The 27,597-nt window shown below is 40.9% G+C and overlaps 1 protein-coding gene across 5 annotated transcripts; it reads left to right on the top strand.

Annotated features, from left to right (window-relative positions):
- The first annotated feature begins 38 nt into the window (after window positions 1-38).
- On the top strand, window positions 39-26,676 carry tsen2 (TSEN2 tRNA splicing endonuclease subunit). Of its 5 annotated transcripts, none has more exons than XM_078209703.1 (12): window positions 39-156; window positions 1,695-1,929; window positions 3,250-3,331; window positions 6,002-6,041; window positions 9,060-9,582; window positions 10,824-10,901; window positions 11,378-11,428; window positions 12,712-12,850; window positions 21,404-21,440; window positions 21,532-21,643; window positions 26,008-26,097; window positions 26,352-26,676. In XM_078209703.1, the coding sequence occupies exons 2-12, from the start codon at window positions 1,741-1,743 to the stop codon at window positions 26,409-26,411; spliced, it is 1,401 nt and encodes a 466-aa protein (XP_078065829.1). In that variant the 5' UTR covers window positions 39-156; window positions 1,695-1,740; the 3' UTR covers window positions 26,412-26,676. The 5 variants fall into 5 exon arrangements, with proteins under 5 accessions (XP_078065829.1, XP_078065831.1, XP_078065832.1 ...); XM_078209705.1 differs by having other exon boundaries at window positions 154-228; XM_078209706.1 differs by having other exon boundaries at window positions 156-179.
- Window positions 26,677-27,597: the final 921 nt, after the last annotated feature.

Raw genomic sequence — 27,597 nt, 5'->3', positions numbered from 1 at the left:
CAACCTAAATGACTGATTTTGCAAAGCAACGGAATGGTGTGAAGACACGCTTGTGGAGATTCAATAGGAACGAAGAAGCAGGAGGAGAGCGTCCAGCCGGTGATATTTCAGAGTGGCACTAGGGGTGCTGACACTCTGCGCATGTTTGGAGCTACAGTGAGTAGCGCAGTGGATTCAGTGTCAGTGCGGCCGGAGTATCGGCTTTCTGACTGTTCATCACTAACAATTGTAACATACATGTCGCGGCTCTTTACAGCCTGCAGGAAAGTTCGGGAGAGGAGGCCAGGAGGGGGAAAAGGAGTTGGGATGTGGGAGTGTATGTGAGGAGGGGAGAAAGGGGAGTTGGTATATGGGGTGTATGTGAGGAGGGGATAAAGGGGAGTTGGTATATGGGGTGTATGTGAGGAGGGGAGAAAAAGGTGATATGTAGGGTTTTTGATTTTGATATCAAATCAAATGATACATGGGGTGTATGTGAGGAGGGGAGTTGATGTATGTGAGAGGGGATAAAGGGGAGTTGGTATATGGGGTGTATGTGAGGAGGGGATAAAGGGGAGTTGGTATATGGGGTGTATGTGAGAAGGGGATAAAGGGGAGTTGGTATATGGGGTGTATGTGAGGAGGGGATAAAGGGGAGTTGGTATATGGGGTGTATGTGAGGAGGGGATAAAGGGGAGTTGGTATATGAGATGTATGTGAGGAGGGAAGAAAAAGGAGGTGATATGTAGGGTTTTTGATTTTGATATCAAATCAAATGATACATGGGGTGTATGTGAGGAGGGGAGTTGATGTATGTGAGAGGGGATAAAGGGGAGTTGGTATATGGGGTGTATGTGAGGAGGGGATAAAGGGGAGTTGGTATATGGGGTGTATGTGAGGAGGGGATAAAGGGAAGTTGGTATATGGGGATGTATGTGATGAGGGGGGGGAAGGGATTTGGTATATAGGGTGCATGTGAGCAGGGGACGCAGCAGCAAGGGGGAAATGGTTAATTGTGTAAAGAATGAGGAGGGGTTGCAGGAATAGGGAAAAGGAGGGAAGGATATTGAATGGGAACAATGCAGGGGAAGAGGGGACAGGAGGCTTGGTGAGGAAATGGGCAACTGCAGAAGTTATGGAAGGATTAGTAAGGGGGGAGGAGGAGGAATACAGAGCAGAAGATGATAGAGAAATATTGGAGAGCAGTATTTGGAGGCTTAGGAGAATGAGTTGAGACAAAAGTGGTGGGAGAAATTGTCTGAAGAAAAGGCAGCCAAAGCCTGGTCAACCTTGATACCCTGGGATCTGTCCACACATTGACAATTCCTCAACCCCTCCTCTTGAATATTCTGTAGCCATGTCATGTTCACCTGATATAGACCTTCTGTACGGGCTTGGACTGCAGAGTAGGAACTGCCTTTCATTGATTGCAACTGTTTGATTCTGGCCAGACGTTGCTAACTCAAATATACTGAATAGTGAGTTCTGTTAAAATAAGCAACTGTACTTTACTAGTTTGCATTCTGCTTGTATCCAGCTATGAGGTATAGCTGGTTTTAAAGGTCCTTTCTGACTCACTGCAACTTATCAGCTGTAGAGTCCACATAATTGTATTTGACTTGAAATCTCAAATAGTATTCAGGAACTGGCTAATTTGCTCACTTATTTACCCCTGTGGGCTATTAGGACTAACTTTCCAATACTTTGTTTTGAAGATTCCAACCTGTTATCTGAAGTTACTTCAAAGAAATCCTTGATGCTATGGCTGAAGCAACCTTTCGTGCTCCAAAAAGAAAGAGGAGAGTGTATGAATGTTATGAAGCTCCTTTTCCTGTATCACTAACCCAAGAAGAGACCGGTTCAAAGGAACAGGAACATTATTATGCTGAAATTATGAATCACAGTGTAATTGTAAGGAAGCCAGAAAGTATGCAAGCCTTGTACGGAAAGGTATTTCAGGATCACTCCTATTTTTTCCAAATACATTCATGACTTGAACTTGGGAATACGGGGCACAGTTTCAAAACTTGTGTAGTAGAGAATGAGGAAGACAGTGATAGACTTCAAGAGGACAAGGACATCTGATGGAATGGGAAAACACATAGATGAAATTCAATGAAGAAAAGAGTGAGGTGGTACATTTTGGTCAGAAGAATGAGGGGAAAAATTACAAGCTAAAGGGTACAGTTTTAAAGGGTGATTCAAGAACCGAAACACCAAGGGATTTTGGTGCACAATTCTTTAACACACAGAATAGAATTTGTACAGTGCAGAAGGAGGCCACTCAGCATTCTACCAAAGTCCCATCCCTGTAGCCCTACATAGTTATCCCACTAATCCCCCTAACCTACACATCATGGAATGTTAATGGGCAATTTAGCATGACCAATCACCTAACCTGCACACCTTTGGACTGTGGGAGGAAACCCACGCAGGCATGGGGAGAATGTGCAAACTCCACACAGTTTGCATTCTGCTTGTATCTGGGATTGAACCCAGATCCCTGGAGCCATGTGGCAGCAGTGCTAACCAATGTGCCACCATGCCACCCATTTATTGGTACAGTATATGTTTTAATAAAGCAAGACAAGTTAATAAAACATATGTGATCCTGAACATTATCCATCAAGACATTGAATACAAAAGCCAAGAACTTAAAGGTGCCAGCTGCACTATTGTGTTCAATTCTGGGCATAAAACACTAGGAAGGATGTGAAGGGTTAGAAGAGAATGAACAAGATGTTTACTAGAGTGATTCCAGGGATGAGGAATTGCAGCTAAGATATATTGGAGAAGTTCAGGTTGTTCGCCTTAGAGCCAAGAGGGCTAAGAGGAGAATTGATGGACGTGTTTATTGTCATGAAGGGATCAGATAGAGTAAATGAGGAGAAACAGTTTCCTGTAGCTGAAGAGTTGATAACAAGAAGGCACTTATTTAAGGTGATTAGCAAAAGAACTGGAGGTGACATGAGGAAAAACCTTTTTACACAAGTGGTTAGGATTTTCAGTGCACTGACAGGGTGGGTGGATACAGATTGAATTGTAACCTTCAAGACGAAATTGAATAAATATTGAAGGAGAAAACATTGCCGGGACAGGGGGAAAGAGAAAGGCAATGAAACTAATTGGATTGCTCTTCGAAAGAACTGGCACAGACTTGATGGGCCAGATGGCCTCTTGTGTTGTACTATTCAATGATACAGAATGGTCTTAATTTTGAAATCAAAAAGGTTTGGCAATGTTGAAAATCCAATTTATTTGTATTTAAAGGGTTATTTCGGAAAAGGGGTGCTATCCAGAAGCCGACCAGATTACAATATTTCAGACCCTACTTTAGTTGCCAAATGGAAAGGTAAATCTTCTTTATTCCCTTATTTGGCCTGTGTTTTATCATTTGTAGATGATTATTCTTAAATTGTTGTATTATAGAACAATCACACATTATTGAAAAAAGAGTCATGTTGTCAAAGCTTCTTGTCTTTCACTCATCAGGACAAATGCAAGAATGATCAGATGATCACAGCCTCTTGTTCCCTGTTGTTTTCTCCATGGCAATGCCTCAGCAAGCTTGCATTTGTCCTGCTGAATGCAAACAAAAAGCTTCAAGATGTTTCACTCAGCAATATTCCATTTCTGTATTACCAAGTAATAGTAACTCATTGAATTTGATTTGACATCAGGTTTTCCACAGTCAATACTAGTAAGAGAATCACTTCTTGGCCTTTTGATCAAGAGTCCGAACAAGCCCAAGATGCCACAGTCGAGTCAATGATCAGGGTCGCCGATGAGGTTCAACTGAGGCGTTGCCTGATGCAATTTTTCAAAGCCTTCTTGGCTAAGATGAAGTGTCAGATCAAGCCCAAGATGGGGTGCAATGCCTCATCTTGTCCGCTTGGATCTTATTTGTCCCTCCTGTGGGAACCATGAATTGGATTCAATTTGAATTTTTTTTTTGGATAGAATAACTTTTTTTTTAAAGGAGGTGAAACAATAAGCAACCTTTATCCCAAGCCAGCTTTTTGAGCTAACTGGCAAGTGAGGCTGGATTTAATGTGCGTAATAGGGGTCTCGCCTACCAGTTGGAGCACTGGTGGGAAACCAGTGTTGCTTCCATGGGAGAGGTCCGACCAACCAGGCGCTTAACTAGCCCGCGTCACACCTTCTCTGGGATGGGATGTTCCTGAGAGCAACCACCCACTCGAGGGAAGCAGCAATTGGTTGTTGGCAGTGTACCAGTACCACGGACTGCTTTCGATATTGCTCCCAGGACTTCACCAGGAATCATCATCATTGGATTCCTGGATACAGGGTGGGAGGGAGATGTAATCTTGGGCTGGCTGGAGAATCAGAGGCAAGGGCGTGGTGGTGGCTTTCTGGTGCGCTCAGTGATAATTGGTGTCAGTTGACTCATTAATGAGTCTAATTGACATCCTTCCATGAGCTGGCGAGTTTCCTCCATGTGCTCCTTCCTACATTCAACTTAATCGCAGAGATTTTCCACCACCAACATATTAATGCATGGCCTCTTCCTCAATTAATTGGGCCTGGCCTCCATGTTTTCCAAGGTTGGACAGGTTGGATTAAATTCCGCCCGTGCTATATTAGCCTGACTCTGATAGCATTTCTACTGATGTTTCTCCAACTCCAACCGATAAGGAGTCTGCAACATAATATTCCATTATCATGGCTGCCTAAAAAGACAGCGTGAAGAAAATAAATCCACTGAACTATAACTGCTTTTGAAATGTGATTGATTCGCGTAAAGGAATTGTAAAATTCAAGGCAAGTTGACTTATTAACAAATGACCTTTGGTCATGCAGACCTCCTTTTCCACATCCATTTGCCAAAGGTGCATGATACAGGCACAACTGTTTCTGTCTTTTAACTTGCTGTGTCTCAATGGATCCATCATGAGTTAGCTTTTCCAACTGCTGAGATACCTGACTCTCTGACTGGCATTTCAATGACTAGATCAGTTAGTTAGAAGCATTAACCACATCTTGGGATGTATGGATCTATTTGGGAGAAAAAGTAGTGATAATATGCAGTGAGGATAAAATGTTTTGTGATTCTGTATTTGAGTGCTTGAAGCCCATCGAGAAAAATTGTTTTCATAAGTTCAGAAAATAGCATAACTTTATATTTTTGCTGTATTCCACTTTTGGAGCAGTTTGTTTTGGTATTTTAGAACACACGAAAAGCCAAAAAAAAGTTTGGTTCATAAATCCGAGTACAAAAATGTAAAAACGAGAGAAGCCCACTCAGTTCACCAGCTTGCCCCTTCATCCAGGTTGTATTTAAAATTAATGTTACAGACTGGCTCAGTGGTATATTTAGTAAACCAAGTCAAATATCACAGGCCTCAAACTAGGTTAACACATGTATAACATAGTAAAAATTTTATCTATTTGGTCTTGAAGAAAGTCAAATTCTAATATTATGCAAATTGGTTCAGTATCAATTTACAACATATATGTCCTGACTTGTAAATACTGAAAAGTAGCTAGTTCGGATTGCTAAATGTGCTATCTCAAAAGGAAAATGAGAGCTATTGAAACTGTTCAATTTGAGGCAATGAGAAGATATTGGGTACGTTGGATTGTAGTTTTAACCATATCTTCAATAATGGTTTTTGTTCACTATATCATTATCCACTTTATACGAGAAGGGGGTCCATTGTGACATTCCCTAGATCAGACTTTCACTTAACTAAATATTGGGCAATAAAAATGTACCCAATTGAAAGGAGACATGAGGTCTGCATAAAAGCATGGCTGGTAATGCAAGATGTGAGAGAATATTTCCTGTAGACATCTGGCTTTGTAACAGCAGCAGTAATCTTGGCTGGGATTGGTGTATTGTCCATGCATGCCTGACAAAGAGAAAGATTTAAATTAATTTGCTTTTCCAGGAGAGAGTAGGAATTTTAATCTAATACTTTAATAAAAAGTATAGTAACACTGGTAAACGATTTTCACATCTGATTAAATGCACTAATTGTATCCTTTTGGTTGTTTGTAGATGCCAACCGTATGCACATGCCTATAATATCATCAATGAAGTAAGTTTGGGCCTGGCATTACCATTTTGCCATGTAATTCTGTATATTTGTTTCTCAGCTAGTGATTTGCTTTCTTATTGTTTTTAAAAGCTATTTTCATTTGTTGGAATTCATGTCATAGAATCGTAGAAACCCTACAATGCAGAAGGAGGCCATTCGGCCCATCGAGTCTGCACCAACAACAATCCCACCCCAGGCCCTAATCCCTCTAACCTACACATCCCAGGTCACTAAGGGGCCATTTAGCGTGACCAATCAACTTAACCCACACATCTTCGGACTGTGGGAGGAAAGCGAAGCACCCGGAGGAAACCCACACAGACACGGGGAGAATGTGAAAACTCCACACACTAATCCAAGCTGGGAATCGAATGCAGATGCCTAGAGCTGTGAGGCAGCAGTGCTAACCACTGTGCCACCCTATGGTCCTATGTCCATAATAAGATCCTGAACAAGTTTTCCTACTGTTGGTGAATAGCATGTCTTTTTGTCTTTTTTCTGAGACCACTCACATTGTGTGTTTTGTAGAGGGAATAAAACAGTCAGTTTGTCCAAGTGATGGTTGGAGAGGAAGTATTTGAAATGGAAAATGTTTGGTTTGATTTGACTTGATTTATTATTGTCACATATATTAGTATACAGTGAAAAGTATTGTTTCTTGCGTGCTATATAGACAAAGCATATCATTCATAGAGAAGGAAAGGAGAGAGTGCCGAATATAGTGTTGCAGTCATAGCTAGGGTATAGAGAAAGATCAACTTGATGCAAGGTAGGTCCATTCAAAATCTGATGGCAGCAGGGAAGTCAGTTGGTACATGACCCCAGATTTTTGTATCTTTTTCCCGATGGAAGAAGATGGAAGAGAGAATGCCCAGGATGCGTGGGGTCCTTAATTATGCTGGCTGCTTTGCCGAGGCAGCGGGAAGTGAAGACAGAGTCAGTGGATGGGAGGCTGGTTTGTGTGATGGATTGGGCTACATTCATGACCTTTTGTAGTTTCTTGCGATCTTGGGCAGAGCAGGAGCCACACCAAGTGTGATACAACTAGAAAGAATGCTTTCTATGGTGCATCTGTGAAGGTTGGTGAGAGTCGTAGCTGACATGCCAAATTTCCTTAGTCTTCTGAGAAAGTAGAGGCGTTGGTGGGCTTTCTTAACTATAGTGTTGGCATGGGGGAGTCAGTTGTTGATGATCTGGACACCTAAAAACTCGAAGCTTTTGACCATTTCTGCTTAATCCCCGTTGGCATAGACAGGGGCATGTTCTCCACTACATGTCCTGAAGTCGATGACAATCTACTTCGTTTTGTTGACATTGAGAGAGAGATTATTGTCACCGCACCAGTTCACCAGATTCTCTATCTCATTCTTGTACTCTGTCTCGTCATTGTTGGAGATCCGACTCACTACGGTGGTATCGTCAGCAAACTTGAAAATCGAGTTGGAGGAGAATTTGGCCACACAGTCATAGGTGTATAAGGAATATAGTAGGGAGCTGAGAACACAGCCTTGCAGGGCACTGGTGTTGAGGATATTCGTGCAGGAGGTGTTGTTGCCTATCTTGCTGATTGTGGTCTGTGGGTTAGGAAGTTCAGGATCCAGTCGCAGAGGGAGGAGCCGAGGCCCAGGCCATGGAGCTTGGAGATAAGTATCATAGGAATAATGGCGTTGAAGCCTGATATGTATGCAATTAGATTAGTACAGTAAGGGAGGAGCAACTAAACAAATTTTGCAAGAAGGGCCATCATGGTTTGTGAAATTCTAGTATATTTTCAAAATTTTACCTTTTTCCTCCATTCTGATCTTTATTTATTGCCTGTTAATGTTTACTTTTCTTGTATGCTTCTACAATGAGTTTCATTGTTATCAAAGGCTGTATCATGTATGTGTTTACACCTAGTTCCCTCCCTTACCTTTCCACTGTGGTGCACATTCGTGACTCTTCCCTTATGTGTTCCCACTTTCTACTGAAGCAATGCAGCCACCAGTGGCTTCCTCCAACTCTGCTGCTTCACCTACTGTGGAGCATCCTTGGCCCCCCCTCTTGTTACTCATTTACATGTGATTTCTTGGCAACATGAATATGCATAGGGCAGTTTCTATGTATATGCTGACAAGATATGGCTCTATCGCTTCACCAATTCTGTCAGAACCGCAATAGCCCAGTTGTTAAAATGGCTGTTTGACTCAATGTCATGGCTGAGCCAATTAAGATCCTCCAGTTGACTGCTGGAAAGACTAAGACATTGTATTCAGCCAATGGAAAAAACACTCCACACCCTTGCCATTATATCCCTCAACCAGGTTGTCTCAGACAGTCTGAAACCATCTGCTCAACCAAAACTGAGTTTCAAACAACATCCTCTTCACAGTTAATTCTCATTCTGCAACATAAACTATCTCTTTCCCTTTGTCCCTCTTACCATAATCCCTGTGGATTTTGTTTTTGTTGTGTGAGGTGCCCCATGACAGGTACGTGGATGGGAAAGGTTTAGAGGGATCTGGGCCAAATGCAGGCAAATGGAAACCTGGTCAGCATGGACAAGTTGGGTCAAAGGGCCTCTTTCCATGCTATATATCTCTTATGACACTATATGATGAAGTCCAGTTAATTAATTTATTCCTTTACAGTTAAGCACCTAACGCCTGTGTGAAATAAAACACTCTTGGCCCTCCATCAATATTATCATGTAAAGAGCTGCAATGTGTTGTGTGAGAGGGATCGAATGTATCAATTTCTACTTTTCAACTCATTTTATGCCTGGTCCCGTGATCACACACACGGTCTCTCTACAACAATGCAGTTCAGAGCAGAAAGACACTGCAGGTATCAACAACCCAGTGCAGTTTTACTTTAATGCACTGTACCGAACACTTTTTAAATAAACTTTCTACACAAAGCAATGAAAGCAATTATTTGTTTTCAATGGTTTGCATTTTCTGGGAATGTCTTCCCTGGAAGCATTATGCAAGATGTTCTCACGAGCAAATCTTTCCTCTGTTTTCACTGTCATTACAGGTTTCAGCATCATGTAGAGTGGGCGAAAAGCCTCCTGCAAGAACAAGGGCTGGAGAGCAGCTTACTCGAGAAAATGCTTGAAAATTATACAAAACCAATAGAATTGTCTTGTGATAGAAGGAGCACTGAGCTTGATGACAGTTCACAAGAAATAAACATTGACTCAGAAGTCTATACACCTAAAATAGAAACTGAGGAAAGAGCTGAAGAAACACATAATGGAGAAAGTCATCCTGCATTAAGCCCTCAAAATAGGACTCATTGTTTGGAAGGTGATGCACCTTATGATCCTTTGGCAAAATATGGAGATGTGGACTGTGAAACAATTGACAGGGAAGCTCTAGCAAAAGTGCATTGTTCCAGACATGATGATCTCCTTATACATTGCGGTTGCCGATATGAAGATGCCATGGAAGAAGTTCTGCAGCAGAATTCAATTAAAGATAGGATTTCCACCGAACACGAATATGTACTAGTGGTAGAAAAAATACTACCATCTGATGATAAAGAATTAAATAGAAAAGTGAGTACAATTGTTAGAGACTGTGTGAAACCATGCATTAGAAAGCTAAAGATGCTCTATCTGTCAGTGCAGGTACAATTAATTCAAACCTGTCTGTTAAGTGGAAGTGTGTTGTAAATATGACATTAACTTAATGAAATTTAGCCATCCACATGGTCTGACGATCCATTGAATTGGGTTTGTTTTATTCTTTCAAATACTTGTAAACTAAATATAAAAAGCACGATTGCAAATCCCAGTTTAGATCATTAGTAATGCACATATAAAGTTCCAAATTCCAAGCCACCAAGTGCATTCACTTTCTCAAAATAAATTAACTTGCTTTTAAACTTTGTGCCGGTCCCCAATTTTCTGTCCACTGCATCACAAGGTCCCCATAGTTGTGGCTTAGAATTAGCTATACTCTTGATGCTACTAATTAACACTGAACAATCTATAGTATATGCTCAGCTCAACTCTCCTTTCACAGTTACGGCCCTTAAGTGCTTCAAGTCCTGTTCAGTCAGTACAACCCAGCCACATCATGAATTGTCGGAACTTTGGTATTAATTTTTTTACAGGCAAAATAGCCTTGCGAACAAATTGAAACGTTTAAACAGAAAACATGTCAAATGTTTCATGAATACAACATTATGCAATTTTTGGACTCAACATCGTAGCATGCTCTTAATTCCGTCTTTTGTGTTTGAGCCTCATGTTGTAATTCATAGAAATGTCCTACTCAGTGGAAGTTGTTACGGAACTACTGGACCCTGGATAGAGTTTATATTCATAAAGACAGAAGTAGGCCATTGAGCTGGTTCCTCGTTCAACTCGATGATAGCTGATCTGTACTCAGCTGTAGTAAATTCACTGGATGCTTAGGATTTTCCATTCTATCAGTAATGGCTGGAAAGTCACATCAGATAAATATAACGGAATAAAGGAAAGCTCCTCATTTTGTGGTTATGTTAACTCCAAAGTCAAGAGTTTTGCTTAAAGGCTACAGTGTGACTATAGGACCCTACAGTTTATAAGTATCATCATAACTTGCACTGTTGCTAGTGAAGATTGGCTTTGAGGTGCAGTGGAATATTATATGATACCAAGATGCCTTGGGACTATTACTGCATCTAATAATGCATTTGATTTCATTATCTAACACTGTCGTTTCATACATAATGTCAACATACAAAACAAAGTAATTAAAAGTATTTTGATTTGAAAAATGAATTGGGCTTACCTAACATTGTTTTCTTCAGCTGGCAGTAACAGAGAAATTAGTCTGCAAGAGGAATCCTTTCAAAGTATTTGAATATCTTCAACTCAGTTTGGAAGAGGTATGATAGAGTTAGTAAATACACAAGATCTGTTTATTTTTAGCTAGTAAGTGTCTGGTGATAGAACTGCCATGTAATTTTAAAAGGAAAAGGTGCTTGTTGCTTAACTCAATATGTAAGATAATATGTTACAGATTGATAATTAAAACAGCCACACTCATCAAACAAGTAAAATTCATGTTTCCTTGTTACCACACAATTTTTGTGTGGCTTATTGAATCAAACTACATAATATAGTCATCAAGTGCTTATTCCTATCATTATTCTTCATGCCGAGAAGGACTGTTTGCAGTGAATTCATGTTTAATATCTATTAATTCACAATTCTTAATATGGTTTAACACTTTAATCATAAAGAACAGTTCAGAGGTTTTATTTAATTAACACATTTATATTTGCTGTATCCTTGTTCCTGATTGCAAAATGTTAACTCTCAATACATACATTTAAATTAATTCTCAACTCTACTGTTTCAGGCCTTTTTCCTTGTCTATGCCTTGGGATGTTTAACCATTTATGATGAAGAGGTAAGTTTTGTGTTTACTGTTGGATGGAAAATTATAAAATTGACCAACATTCTCCCAGTTGTTCAGCAAGTTATCCCAGCTCAGCCACACAGACTAAGAATATCTCCGATTCAATCTACTGTCCGTACTGAATTAGCTGATCTCAGGTGGTGGTGTTAGGAGCAATACAACTGGTCTTCACACTCCTAGGTTAAGAACTATTCCTCCTTATATTGCGCAAACTTGTCTATCCTCCACTTGTAAACTCAGCCCTCGATGTTTGTTCTGCACATTTTGTGCCTGAAAAATTACTATCTGATTTTTGAATTTGAGATCATGGGGGACATTGATCGAGACACCAAGCATCTTTGAAAGGATATCATCTGGATTAATCTGTCCACTAAAAATGCACAGATTAAATTTGGCAATGTTGGTTGAGAGTCCAGTGGTGGAATCATTATAAGGCAATACTGTATTACATATGGTTTAATTTCTTATTTGTTTCAAATATGCACAAGTGTGGCAAAGCTAATATACATTAGCATGTACATGTGATGTGCATTAATGGTTTCAAAAGGAAATTAGCTGAGCACTTGAAGGAATTAACAGGCAGGGCCACGGGTGTAGAACAGTGGAATGGGACTTTGCTGGATTGTCACCTGGGGAGTTAGCATTGGCTCAATGGGCTGATGGCACGGTGGCACAGTGGTTAGCACTGCTGCCTAGGGACCCGGGTTTGATTCCTGGCTTGGGTGACTGTGCAGAATCTGCACGTTCTCCCCGTGTCTGCATGGGTTTCCTCCAGGTGCTCCAGTTTCCTCCCACAGTCCAAAAGACGTGCTGGTTAGGTGCATTGGCCATGGTAAATTCTCCCTCAGTGCACCCGATCAGGCGCGGGAGTGTGGCGACAAGGGGATTTTCACAGTAACTTCATTGCAATGTTAATGTAAGCCTACTTGTGACACTAATAGAAAAATATATAACTTGGTCTCCTACTGTGCCATAAATAAAGGGCTCTACAATTCATATAGATTTTGATTGTTGTTCCTGTTAATTTTCTGGTGTCTCTCTGTTGACAAGTAGAATGATTAACAGTAAGCACAAGAGGTAGACAAATTCAGCCAACTGGTAAACGTTGAAATTTAATATACCTGTTTTTTCTGTGATAGAGGGTTTAGCAGTGCATATTTGGATCTGTCTGTCATATAAATTGTACACTGATAGCAAAAAGTGACATTGCTGGTAAGGATTGAAATAACAGTTGTCTGGCCCCATATTAATGCTGTTTTTACATTTAATTTTAGGAGCCTCTCAGTATTCTCAAATTGTGGGAAATATTTAGTCTGATTCAGCCTGGATTTAAAACCAATTACATGGGCTATCACTACTTTCGAAGTAAAGGCTGGGTGCCAAAAACTGGGCTAAAGTATGGAACAGACCTTTGTAAGTATTTTCTATGTATATATTCTTCAACCTCATCACCTTGACATCATAAAATGCTTGGATTAAGACTAGCCTAATAGTAATCGGTCAAAGAATTTATAAAATGAATAACTGACTGTATGGGCCCAAAGTGTCCCAATTTAATCCTGGTCTGCACAGTAGTTAGTGCTGCTGCCTCAGAGTGCCAGGGACCCATGTTCAATTCCGGCCTCGGATGACAGTTTGTGTGAAGTTTGCACATTCTCCTCACGGGTTTCCTCCAGGTGCTCCGGTTTCCTCCCACACTCTAAAGATGTGCAGGTTAGGTGGATTGGCCATGCTAAATCGACCCTTAGTATCAGGGGGATTAACAGGGTAAATACATGGGGTCATGGGGATAGGGCTTGAGTAGGATTGTTGTCGGTGCAGACTCGATGAGCCGAATGACCTCCTCCTGCACTGTAGGGATTCTGTGATTCTATGTTGGCTTATCTCAAGCAGGGCAACAGTTTTGGAGCTGTTCTTGTTTCTGAGTCAGAAGGTGGTGAGTTCAAGTCCACAAGGGAAAAGGTAAATGAATGAAAGAGAGTATCATGCGTATGTTGTCAATCAATGGGCTACATTGCATTTGGTCATTGGAGCTTTGGACTTGCACATCTTTTGACTTGAGCTGCATTCATCTCCTGCAATTGACCATGACCAAACCATTAAAATGTTTGTCATTGTCTTTAATGTCTGGGACCCCTTCAGTATTTATGAATGGTATTTGCTGCATTCTTGATCAACAATTCTATGGTTTAACAAATGAAGACAATTCTAATCACCTGAAGTGTCAGGCCTTTATACTAATACGGATGAGCTCGTGGGGCCCTCCCATGTTTTCTGCTTTTATTTCTTCTTTCCAAAATTTTCATTGTTTTGTCTCTTCTAAACGTTGTGAGTTTTTGTCTCAATCCTTTTAGATGTAGTTGCAATGATTTAACCATATGCTAGCAAGAAAATATTAGATGATGAAAGCTGAATACATCATGAGTGTTGTAGAAAAACATTAATGAACAACGTGGAACTTTTTGTAACTGACCAATATGTCATGTATTCTGAATCATCAACTTTTTAGTGAAAATAACTCTAATGAAAAGGAGATTGAGTTTTTTTGGTTTAGATCAGCATTAGCCAAGGCTCAGTGTCTCTCCATATTGGAAGCCTTTGATTTGATTTATTGTTGTCACATGTATTAGTGTACAGTGAAAAATATTATTTTTTGCATGCTATACAGACAAAGCATACCGTTCACAGAAGGAAACGAGAGAGTGCAGAATGTAGTGTTACAGTCATAGCTAGGGTGTAGAGAAAGATCAACTTAATGCGAGTTAGGTCCATTCAAAAGTCTGAACGGCAGCAGGGAAGAAGCTATTCTTGAGTCGATTGGTACGTGACTTCAGACCTTTGTATCTTTTTCCCGACGGAAGAAGATGGAAGAAAGAACATCCGGGGTGCGTGGGGTCCTTAATTATGTTGGCTGCTTTGCCGAGGCAGCGGGAAGTGTAGACAGAGTCAATGGATTGTGTGATGGATTGGGCTACATTCACAACCTTTTGTAGTTTTTTGCAGTCTTGGGCAGAGCTGTGATACAACCAGAAAGAATGCTTTCTATGGTGCATCTGTAAAGGTTGGTGAGAGTCGTAGCGGACATGCCAAATTTCCTTAGTCTTCTGAGAAAGTAGAGGCGTGGTGGGCTTTCTTAACTATAGTGTTGGCATGGGGGGACCAGGACAGGTTGTTGGTGATCTGGACAACTAAAAACTTGAAGCTCTTGACCCTTTCTACTTCATCCCCGTTGATTTAGACAGGGGCATGTTCTCCTCTACGTTTCCTGAAGTCGATGACAATCTCCTTTGTTTTGTTAACATTGAGGGAGAGATTATTGTCACCGCACAAGTTCACCAGATTTTCTATCTCATTCCTGTACTCTGTCTCGTCATTGTTGGAGATCCAACCCATTACGGGTGGTGTCGTCAGCAAACTTGAAAATCGAGTTGGAGAGGAATTTGACCACACAGTCATAGGTGTATAAGGAGTATAGTACTTGAGAACACAGCCTTGTGTGGCACCGGTGTTGAGAATGATCGTGGAGGAGGTGTCATTGCCTATCCTTACTGATTGTAATCTGTGGGTTAGGAAGTTCAGGATCCAGTCGCAGAGGGAGGAGCCGAGGCCCAGACCACGGAGTCTGTGTGTTCAAGTCCCATTCCAGAGAATTGAACACAAAACGTAGACTGCGACTTCAGTTCTGCACTGTTGGAGGCACTGGATGAGACAATAAACTGAGTTCCCATCTACCCTCTGATATTTTCTGCATAAAAGGTTCTGTGGCACTGATTAAAAGAGCCGGGGCATTTGCCCTAGTGCCCTGGCCAATATTTATCCATTAACCAGCATTTCTGAAAAAAAACCAGATCATTCAATTATTCTCACATTGCTTATTGTGGGAGCTTGCAGAGTGCAGATTGGCTGCTGAATTTCCTACTTTACAATGGTGACTATTCTTCAAAAGTACTTGATGAAAATGCTTTGTGACGTGCTGAGGTTGTGAGGTGTGTATATAAATGGAAATATTTCTTTATCTCTGTTCCTCTGATCATTCAGCAACTAAGTTCATAGGAAAGTAGATGAATTGCACCTGGCCATATAGTCCTATGAGTGCAGTCTCTATTGCATTTTTGTACACATTTTGACTTTCAGCAGCTGCTATGATGGACTGAGCTGCCTGTGTCAATGCCGTCTGCTTCTATCTTGTTTCTTTATTTGCAGCATTTGGCATCTGATCAAAACTGATGACCTGGTTGAAATAGAGAACTTGGCGAGGGGACTTGGAAGGCCCAAACCTGCATCCCACCTTTCTTTTGACAGCACGTTGTTTGCATATAGAACAATGGCTGTCATTAATATTGTAATCCAATATTCCTTTAGGAATGGTATTCTGCAGGAGAAAGATTGTGAGGCATAGTACTTACGGCTAAATAGGATACTAACAAAAGAATCAGCTTACCTTTTATTCGTAATAGTACGTTTTGCATCAATCGTTAAAAGAGTTATTTGATTACCTGCCATATTGTACACAAACATGAATGGCATGAGATTTACTCCTGAAGGTTTCTGTGTCGTGGAGTCCAGACATTTCTGCTAAATTATTGATGACAAAGCCCTAGAGGTTTTGTGTCACTTCCTGTCCATCTCGGTTTGTTGGCTATCATGTTTTAGGAAAAATTTATTAGCATTAACAATCTCTGATCTGTTTGTTTGTTTAGCATTATCCTTCTTCGTGGAGATGGTAATCTCAGGTAACCACATCTGCCGCCATTATATGGTTCCCATCTTCTGGTTCCCATAAGTTCAAATAATCATATTTTAACTCAAAATGCTGGAACTTCATTGAGTGTAATTCTTTCAGCTTTCCATGCAGTTAGTAAACCAATAGACTTGTTCTTTGTTACTCAGTACATGACAATTTGGGGTATATATTTGTATTTTATAATTAATTTCTAGCTACTTATGAATAATATAACTTCTTTCATTCTTTAAATATAGTGCCTCTATATCAATATAACTGTTCCAATCTCTAACTTAAGTTTAAGTTTATTTATTAGTGTCACAAGTCACCTTACATTAACACTGCAATGAAGTTACTGTGAAAATCCCCTAGTCGCCACACTCCGGCGCCTGTTCAGGTACACTGAGGGAGAATTTAGCATGGCCAATGCACCTAAACAGCACGTCTTTTGGACAGTGGGAGGAAACCGGAGCACCCAGAGGAAACCCACGCAGACAAGGGGAGAACATGCAGACAGTGACCCAAGCTGGGAATCGAACCCGGGTCATTGCACTGTGAGGCAGCAGTGCTAACCACTGCCACCATCCTTAAGATTAACAATCAACTTCTATAAATAAACAGAACACCTTTTCTATCTTGTTTTCTTTTCTAAAAATGTTTTTTACCATACAGGTTAAGTGTTGCTCTATCTTGTAGATTTGGCATTCATCGCTCTTAAGCGATGAGTTGGCACCCTGCACAGGCAATGTTGTTCTTGGTGTTGTAGGACTAGTGCTTGATGTCGCAAATGTTGAGTCACTTGCTGGTGACGTTGTTGATGTTATCTCACTGGTCAGTAGTGTTGTTGAAGATCTTTGGTGCTTTTTCAGCTCTGGTGTATGTTAAATATGGACTCTGTTCCTTCTCATCTGCTCACTGGTCTCAGTGTCAATGATGTATGTTCTTGGAGTCTCAGCTTCACCAACAACCTTTATTGGTTTGCAGGATTGGATCCTTGTATTTCCAACTGCTCCGGAAGGGATTTAGTATGCTTTTTGACACATTGTCCTCCTCCTAACTGTGCATCAGTGAGTTATTCCTCCTGGCCACTTAGAGGGAATTTCTTGCATTCTTTCTTCCAGTCAAAAGCTCTGCAGGCCATTTCATGTCAACATTGAGAGGTTTAGATCAGTTTGACAAGGCAAGATTTGGATCTCCCTTTGTCTCTCAGCATTTCCTATGGGTTCTCTGACCATCTGGACATGTCTTTCGATAAACCCATGTCCTCTTGGATAATGTGATGAGCTGATGATGTCAAACCCATACTGTTCATACGTATATTTTCTTTGGGTTAAATTGGTTCCATTGTCACACATTATTCTTTCAGGATAAAAGCAAATTACTGCGGATGCTGGAATCTGAAACCAAATTCTTTCAGGAATCCTTTGCTCAGCAAACCGAACTTGTATTGCTGAAATGATTGTTGTGGCTCTCAAATATTTCACTTTTTGGATAAAAAGGAATTTTGAGTTGTAGTCTGCAATTACGATACCATTCTTAATGTCAGTTTCAGGACATCACTGCAGGAGTTCCTCAGGGTAGTGTCCTAGGCCCAACCACTTTTAGCTGTTTCATCAATGACATTCCTTGAAGTGCAGAGGTTTGCTGATGATGGCGCATGTTCAGCAACATTTGCAATTCCTCCAATACTGAAGCAGTTCATGTCCAAATGCAACGAGACCTGGACAACATTCAGGCTTGGGCTGACAAGTGGCAAGTAATAATTGTGCCACACAACAGCCAGGCAACTCCAACAAGAGAGAACCTAACCATCGCCCTTTGATGTTCATTGGCATGACATTTGTTGAATCCCTCACTGTTAACATTCTGGGGGTTTCCATTGACTTGAAACTGAACTGGATGGTCGAGATGATCCAACTGGCTAATTCTGGCTTTGTTTTCAAAAGCTGTTTTTTTTAAGTTGTCTGGAGCAGGTCTGCATTAAGAATTAAGAAGAGCAAGTTAGAGGCTAGGAATCCTTTAGCAAGCAACTCACTTCCTGACATCCCAAATCCTGTCCACCATCTACAAGGTACAAGTCAGGCATGTGAATGATTACACTCCACTTGTCTGGATCAGTGCAGCTCCAACAACCCTCAAGAAACTCTATACCATCCAGAATAAAGCAGCTTGCTTGACTGGCACCCCTTCCAGAACCATTCACTCCTTCCATCATCGATGAACAGTGGCAGCAGTGTGTACCATCTACAAGATGCACTGCAGGATCTCACCAAGGCTCCTTGGATAGCTCCTTCCAAACCCACCACTGCCACCATCTAGCAGGACAAGAGCAGCAGAGACCTGGGCACACCACCACCTGTAGGTTCCCCTCCAAGTCATTCACCATTCTGACTTGGAGATAAAGCGCCGTTCCTTCACTGTCTCTGGGTTAAAATCCTGGAACTCCCTCCCTAAGAGCACTGTGGGTGTACCTACACCTCGGGGACTGCAGCGGTTCAAGAAGGCGACTCACCACCGCCATCTCATGGGCAACTAGGAATGGACAATAAATGCTGGTCTGGCCAGCGACGCCCACATCCCATAAATGAATTTTAAAAGCCCATAGATCTTGATATCAGCAGCTGTGCCAACTGCTCCTTTACATCCCCTGTATGCCTCATCCACTTTCTGCTGGAACATATCCTGGCTCACTTAAGGCCAAAGGGTAGGTGCACGAATTCGTGCCGACTGAAGGTTGAATGTTGTCAACAGCAAAGATTCCTCATCCAGCTGCATGTTCCATTTCCGACATTAGGCTTGTTGAGATCCTTGATCCTGCCAGTGCTGGTATGATCTCTTCCAGTGTTGGAATAAGGTAGTGATTCCTCTTTATTGCTTGATTAAGATCTTAGGGATCCATTCAAATTTCTAACTGTCCATTTGACTTCTCTCTCGCCACAATGGAATTGACCCAATCTGGAGGCTCTGAGACACTGGTGGTCACCTTATTTTCTTCTTAGGGATCTCTTTCAAACTTTCCAGTTAATTCTCTCAGTATGTTACGTTTGGGAAGAATCACTGATTTCATCGCTGGATCAATAGTGACGTGATCTCAAAATCTTCAAAGCATGCAACCCATCTCACCAAAACACTCAAAGTTAAAGCTAAGCTAAAGTTTATTTATTAGTCACAAGTAAGGCTTACATTAACACTGCAATGAAGTTACTGCGAAATTTCCTCAGTCGCCACACTCCGGCGCCTGTTCAGGTCAATGCACCTAACTAGCGCGTCTTTCAGAATGTGTGAGGAAACCGGAGCACCCAGAGGAAACCCACGCAGACACGGGGAACGTGCAAACTCCACACAGATAATGACCCAAGCTGGGAATCGAACCCAGGTCCCTGACGCTGTGAAGCAGCAGTGCTAACCACTGTGCTACTGTGCCACCCAGAGAAATATACTCTGGGTATATTTGTACCAGATCTCCCCTGCCTCTGAACGGAGGGTGCTTTTCAATTGCTGTACTATCTTCAACCCTCAGTATTGTATTCTTCATCTCATGGTTTACTGGAATAAGCCACAGTTCTTCATAACTGCTCAACCCCAGGATATTAGGACCTTCTGTTTCAGTGACACAAAGTATACAGCGAACATCTCTCCCTATGTGTGTGCCCCTGATTTGAGTTATTCCTAGCTGTCAAAGCTCAGCGTGGCGTTGCTCGGTTTCAGAATGCCTTTCCTTGGGTACTCAATTTTCTTTCAAAATTTTCAGGAAAGATCATCTGGTATAGCTGTGCAGGATGATGTTACTCTCTCAGTCTTTCACCTTTCACCTTAAATTTATGTTTTCAGGCTGCAATTTCAATCTTTATAGGGAATTGTCAACAGGCTCACCTGATTCTTGACTCAGGATTTGAAATTTACACAGCTCCCAACTTTTACAACAAGTTTAACCCTTTCTTTATTGTCCACAAAAGGATGTAGCTGACGCTTTCCTCTTCACTGGTGTCTATTAGAATGAATGGCAGTCCACAAGTGCCTCAACAATGTCATCAGCCTTCCAATTGTCATGGGCTGGAGCTGTATGTTTATTGCTGTGTTTGCATTTGGTTTTTCCGCGATTCACTCAGTTTTCTTCCTCTCTGGGCTAATTTGGGTTGATTCTTATCTAATTCTGCATTAAATTTGTTAATGTTTGGATTGTTGCTGATAGACACCGCCCCTTCTGCTGCCATCATGCAATGTCTTCTGGTTCCCATATGTTAGAAATAATCACGTTTTAGACTTAAAATGTTGGAGGTTCATCAAGTGTGCAGTTCTGGTCACCTCACTATAAGAAGGATGTGGAAGCACTGGAGAGAGTGCAAAAGAGATTTACCAGGATGCTGCCTGGCTTGGAGGGTAGGTCTTATGAGGAAAGGTTGAGGGAGCTAGGGCTTTTCTCTTTAGAGCGGAGGAGGATGAGAGGCGACTTAATAGAGGTTTATAAGATGATGAGGGGGATAGATAGAGTGGACGTTCAGAGACTATCTCCTCGGGTGGATGTAGCTGTTACTAGGGGGCATAACCATAAGGTTCATGGTGGGAGATATAGGAGGGATGTCCGAGGTAGGTTCTTTACTCAGAGAGTGGTTGGGGTGTGGAATGGACTGCCTGCTGTGATAGTGGAGTCGGACACTTTAGGAACTTTCAAGCGGTTATTGGATAGGCACATGGAGCACACCAGAACGATAGGGAGTGGGATAGCTTGATCTTGGTTTCGGACAAAGCTCGGCACAACATCGAGGGCCGAAGGGCCTGTACTGTGCTATACTGTTCTATGTTCTATAAGTGTATTTTTTTGAGCTCTCCATGTGGCCGGTGAACTGATAGCTACATCGTTACTTGGCACATGACTGCAGTGCCACAGTGAAAATGTGACACCCCAGGATGTATATTCACACAAGTTGTGATAAATCAGTCAAGAAAGTTATCCAAGTGGAACAGAAAAACATGTGCTTCAACTATATTTTAAAAGAATATGAAATTAATAGGAGGAAGGAAAAAGATCCTTCCCTGCTAGTATCTCACTGACTTACCCCAGGCAAAGGCCAACAGTCACTGTGTTGGGTCAGTTCAGTGTGTTTTATATGAAGGCTCATGTAACACTAGATGAGCCTAATGTACTTTGGCAGTATTTCTTGGGCTGATCCAATCCAAAATTAGAACATAGTGTTTATATGTACCAGATTTTAAGTGACACTTGATTTTCCTTTGTATTTCAGTACTGTATCGAAAGGGACCTCCATTTTATCATGCAAGGTATGAACAGTGCAGTTCAGGTAATTGTATTAGCATCTTGTACTCCTTTATAATTTCCAAACTTTCTATTAATTTTTTTTTCTGCCTGCAGTTATTCAGTGGTGATTGAAATGGTTGATGACAGTTGTCAGGGTTCACAGCGTAGACCCTTTACTTGGAGATCGCTTGCTGGGTTAAACCGAACTACTACTAATGTCTCTAAGGTAAAGATTCTCGTAGGGCATACAGCCAGAAAAAGTGTAATTTAGATGACGTTAATTTCATTCCCCTTCCTCCAGATCCAGTTATTCCGTGACAATGTAGACAATTCCTGACTTGTTCCCAGGGTTACAGTGTGTGGATTGTAGATTTTCAGAGTAGATATTTACTTTGTTGAAAAATATTTGGCATCTGCACAATAGTAGATGGCATTTGTAACTAACAGCATAAATCAGCATAGAATCATAGAAGTTTAACATAGGAAGAGGAAATGTAACCCATTGTGGATCTTTGCTAGAACAATCCAAATCTAATCTCTCTCCATGTCCCTATATGTTTTTTGGCTCTAAATATTCATCTGCTTTTCCATTAAAAGGTGCTGGGGTCTCTTCCTCAATGACTGCTTGTAATAAAGCCGTCTTCTCCATGCTTTATCAACAGTGTGTAAAGAAATTCCAAATAATCTCTCACTCTTCATAGCAATTTTAAATTGGCACTGTCCAAGAAGTGGCAATAGGATTTTTCTGTGCTTGCTTTCTCTTACATTATTACATAAGTGACTATACTTCAAAAGTACTTCATTGAGTGTAAACATTTTGAATGACCTGCGATCATGGAAGATGCCATATAAATGCAAGTAGAAATAGTTCCAGCATCCCAAATATTTTCTTAGCTGCGCCTTTATCACTGACATCCTGACCCCCTCTATTGCTGTACACTCTTTGTGGGTTTAATGCCCTTTCTGTAATAATATCCCTGAAATTCACACTCTTTTATCTCTAGCCCAATGATATCAATTGACCATAATTAAAGTTTAAAGTTTATTTATTAGTGTCACCAGTAGTCTTACGTTAACACTGCAGTGAAGTTAATCCCATTGATCTTGTACTCATTTCCTTATTTATTAAACCAAAAATGCCATTTCGCTTCATCTCCACATGCATTTTTAAGGAAAATTGTTCCCCTAGATCTCTCTGCTTTTCGACATCCCTCAGCATCTTTGCACACTTCCATTTCTTGTTATCCCTCCCCAAATGCATTATCTCCAGCTTAATTTGCACCTGATTCCTGTTTTTCCCAATTTGTTAACGTATCTAGAACTTCTTGAAGTATTTTCCATTTTTGCCAATTGTTACTCTCCCTCTAATTTAATAACTGCTTAAAATTGCTTTAGTTCTGATAATTGTCACTGCTAAGTTTAAATTTACTTCCTAAAACTTAGTTAACATGAGTGACCCATGGACAACTTCTCCAGATTATGATTTTTTTTTGTGCTTTTGAATTTGAAAATACATTCTGAGAGAAGTGTCTGCCACTTAAAAATTTCCAAATAAAATTACTTGTGATGTCGCAAAGGACTGGGGATCATGATAGATGGGATGGAGTTCACTCAGTTCAATAACTCACACTATTGTCCAAATACAAAAAAAAATGAATGTTTATTTAAAAGATCTTCAGATACTCAGCAAAACTAGAAAAGAAAGGAAATAAACACTTAGCTCTTTAAGTTGATGCTTCTCGACACCCTAGCTATGACTGTAACACTACATTCTGCACCCTCTCCCTTCCTACTCCCCTATATACTCTATGAACGGTATGCTTTGTCTGTATAGCGTGCCAGAAACAATACTTTTCACTGTATACCAATACATGTGACAATAATAAATCAAATCAAAACTTTACACACAATATTATTAATAGCTATTTAAACATAAGAAAATAAGAAATAGGAGCAGGAGTAGGCCATCTAGCCCCTCGAGCCTGCCCCGCCATTCAATAAGATCATGGCTGATCTGACGTGGATCAGTACCACTTACCCGCCTGATCCCCATAACCCTTAATTCCCTTACCGATCAGGAATCCATCCATCCGCGCTTTAAACATATTCAGCGAGGTAGCCTCCACCACCTCAGTGGGCAGAGAATTCCAGAGATTCACCACCCTCTGGGAGAAGAAGTTCCTCCTCAACTCTGTCTTAAACCGACCCCCCTTTATTTTGAGGCTGTGTCCTCTAGTTTTAACTTCCTTACTAAGTGGAAAGAATCTCTCCGCCTCCACCCTATCCAGCCCCCGCATTATCTTATAAGTCTCCATAAGATCCCCCCTCATCCTTCTAAACTCCAACGAGTACAAACCCAATCTCCTCAGCCTCTCCTCATAATCCAAACCCCTCATCTCCGGTATCAACCTGGTGAACCTTCTCTGCACTCCCTCCAATGCCAATATATCCTTCCTCATATAAGGGGACCAATACTGCACACAGTATTCCAGCTGCGGCCTCACCAATGCCCTGTACAGGTGCATCAAGACATCCCTGCTTTTATATTCTATCCCCCTCGCAATATAGGCCAACATCCCATTTGCCTTCTTGATCACCTGTTGTACCTGCAGACTGGGCTTTTGCGTCTCATGCACAAGGACCCCCAGGTCCCTTTGCACGGTAGCATGTTTTAATTTGTTTTAAACCTGGACAACCAATCCATTTCCCAGGGAAAACTCAAGACAATGTATAACAGTGACAGTCCTTCAGGAGGGCAACGCAGAGGCAAGGTCAAAACATGGATGAAGAAGGTCAGATTACCAGAGCGGGTTCTCCTACAGGCCAAAGTTCAATCCACATCAGGCTTTTTGTACAGTCCGAGGTCAACAGCAAACACACAGTTAAGCACACAGCAAATGTTTCACTCTCCAAGGCACCCTCCTCACATTCACCAAGTTGGCTTTCCCTTTAGCAGGACTCAGTGCTCTGCTTCTATGGTCTAGTAAGGCTACACAGCTGATCCTCATTGCACTGATTCCTGATAGGAGTTTTCCACCAGTCTGCTGTGTGACTTCAGGGTTGACTTCCTGTGGCTATCTTGGTAGGGGAGGGGGAACTCTTTCAAGAAACAGAATATTATGAGAAAAGTACCATCCTTCCAGCACACAATGCCTGGTGACTCCACATGCTAAACCAAAATAGCTCAGTTGGGAGAGCATTAGGCTAAAGATCTAAAGATCACTGGTTCAGTCCTGGGGTTCAGCATGAGCCCACATGCTGGATTTCTTTGTGATGGCACAGTGGTTAGCACTGCTGCCTCACAGTGCCAAGGACCCAGGTTCGATTCCCAGTTTGGGTCACTGTCTGTGTGGAGCCTGCACGTTCTCCCCGTGTCTGCATGGGTTTCTTCCGGGTGCTCAGGTTAGATGCTGGTTAGGTGCATTGGCCATGCTACGTTCTCCCCCCAGTGTACCCAAACAGACACTGGAGTGTGGCGACTAGGGGATTTTCACTTCATTGCAGTGTTAACGTAAATCTACTTGTGACACTAATAAATAAACTAATACAACTAAGCAATTGACTATTATATAATTCACATTTGCTCCATGAATGGTCAGTGTTAGCATAGTCATTTTGAAAAGGTTATTTTATAAACTATTTTTGTTAACTGTCCTACCCTTTCACATTTATTTGGTCAACATTACATCTGAGCTGATTGCTGTGAAGCAGGTAATAAAATTCCAGGATATGAAGGACTAGGATGCTATCAGGACTATTATAGAAAGGATATTATTAAACTAGAAAGAGTGCAGAAAAGATTTACTAGGATGCTACCAGGACTTGATGGTTTGAGTTATAAGGAGAGCTGGATAGACTGGAACTTTTTTCTCTGGAGCATAGGAGGCTTAGGGGTGATCTTATAGAGGTCTATAAAATAATGAGGGGCATAGATCAGTTAGATAGTCAATATCTTTTCTCAAAGGTAGGGGAGTCTAAAACTAGAGGGCATAGGTTTAAAGCGAGAGGGGAGAGATACAAAAGGGTCCAGAGGAGCAATTTTTTCACACAGGGTGGTGAGTGTTTGGAACAAGCTGCCAGAGGTAGTAGTAGAGGCGGGTACAATTTTATCTTTTAAAAAGCATTTAGACAGTTACATGGGTACGATGGGTATAGTGGGATATGGGCCAAATGCAGGCAATTGAGACTAGCTTAGGGGTTTATAAAAAAGGGACGGCATGGACAAGTTGGGCTGAAGGGCCTGATTCCATGCTGTAAACCTCTGTGACATTTGCTAGTAATTTCCTCAAGCGGAGAAACACAAGCCGCACAAAGATCTTGTGTTTTTGTTTTGCTCGGATATCGGATATTAAAAAGAAAAACTGAATGCTAAAAATCTGAAAGGACAGTGGAAATTGCTGTAAATACACTGGGGTCAGGAAAGGTCAGAAGGAGAAAGGTGAGCGCATGATTCCACTGAAATTTGCATCATTAAAGTACCATCTTGCTTTGCCCGATACAGACTGACCTCGTTTCCAGTATTTTATATCTTAATATATGAGAGATTTTGCTTGTTTTAATATTGACACTTTTTTTTTGCTTTTGTTCCAGGAGCTTCTGTTATGCTATTTAATTAAACCGTCAGATATGACTGATGAGGAAATGACATCGCCAGAATGTATGAAGAAAATTAAAGTTCAGGTGCAAAGGATTTTGTTCTAGTGAAATGTACATAATATAAAAAAAATCTGAAAACAAAAATTAACTTCTATTTGTAACAAAATGCCTGTCATGATAAAAGTCAGAAATAAATGTGCCAACGACAAGTCTCGACGTGAAATGCTCACCTATCCTCTGTTTCAAGAAGCAATGTATGAGAAAACCATTGTTGTTTGCCTCTGTTTAGTTTACAGCGAATCCATTATCTCAGCTAATTTTGTTTATTTGTGTTGTAGGAGCTAATTGTGAGTCGTTGGATTTCTTCCCGAGAACGCACTGACCAAGAAGAGTTATAGCATATTTCACAGTACTGATAAAGTGGGTTAATGTAGGGACCAGATGACTAGCAAGAACAGCTGAAATCAATAAAATTGAAAAGATTATATTTTTTGATTATTGAATATTTGCAGTATTCTTTGACACTTTACATGCTGGTGTACATAATATTTTTAAAAATCTCTGAAAACAAAGATTAACTTCTATTTGTAACAAAATGCCTGTCATGATAAAAAGTCAGAAATAAATATACCAACAAGAAGTCTCAATGTGAAATGCTCACCTATCCTCTGTTTCAAACTGATTTTACATTCTATTTTCAGTGTTAACTGCATTTTTTTTTTGCCCTTATTTTTTTCAAGTAGGCAAAAAAAAATGTCCAGCGCAACCATTGATTAAAGTCAGTTCAAATTAAGCACTGTGAAACTGATGAGTAAACGTAACCCTGAGCAGAACTGCAGAGATCACCAACTCTCAACTGCACTCTGATACTAAGAGTTAAAACTTTAATACGTCATTGATGGCAAGGGCAGTGTATCAGATTATAATTGCCGCTGACAACTTATACTCACACTTTCCAGCATTTATACATCACACATTTATTTTTCATGACTAATCCTTTCGTTCCACATTGTCACGTAGTCACAATTACACCAGTTTATTCTGTTTGCATGAACAGTTAATGGAAACTTTTTGAAAGCCGATCTCTCCATATTAAGCTGTGTGAATGAGTAGCTCTTGTGTCCGACGCAGGTCAAATTCAGATTTTAAATCTATGAAAAATTTACAGAGCCATTGGGAAATGGGCATGAATTCTTATTTAAAATAACTGTTCAAACTGATTTTTATTAGAGACTAAGAAAGCGATAAAGAAAGGAAGGATAGACTATGAAGCTAGGCTAGCAATTAATATAAAAAATGATAGTAAAAGTTTTTATAAATATATAAAAAGGAATAGAGTGGCTAGAGTGAATGTTGGACCCTTGGAGGACGAGAGGGGGGAGTTAATAGTGGGAAATGAGGATATGGCTGAGTCTTTAAATAAGTTTTTTGTGTCGGTCTTCACGGTGGAGGACACAAATAGTTTGCCAAATATTAACGATAGAGGGTTGGCAGCAGGAGAAATACTTAATACATTTAATGTTACCAGAGAGGCAGTGCTGGGTAGACTAATGGGACTGAAGGTGGACAAGTCCCCGGGTCCGG

Source organism: Mustelus asterias, chromosome 3 (genome assembly GCF_964213995.1).
Source record: "Mustelus asterias chromosome 3, sMusAst1.hap1.1, whole genome shotgun sequence".
NCBI lineage: Eukaryota > Metazoa > Chordata > Chondrichthyes > Carcharhiniformes > Triakidae > Mustelus > Mustelus asterias.
The sequence above is the reverse complement of the archived record's forward strand: the minus strand, read 5'-3'. Positions and strand labels throughout refer to the sequence as shown.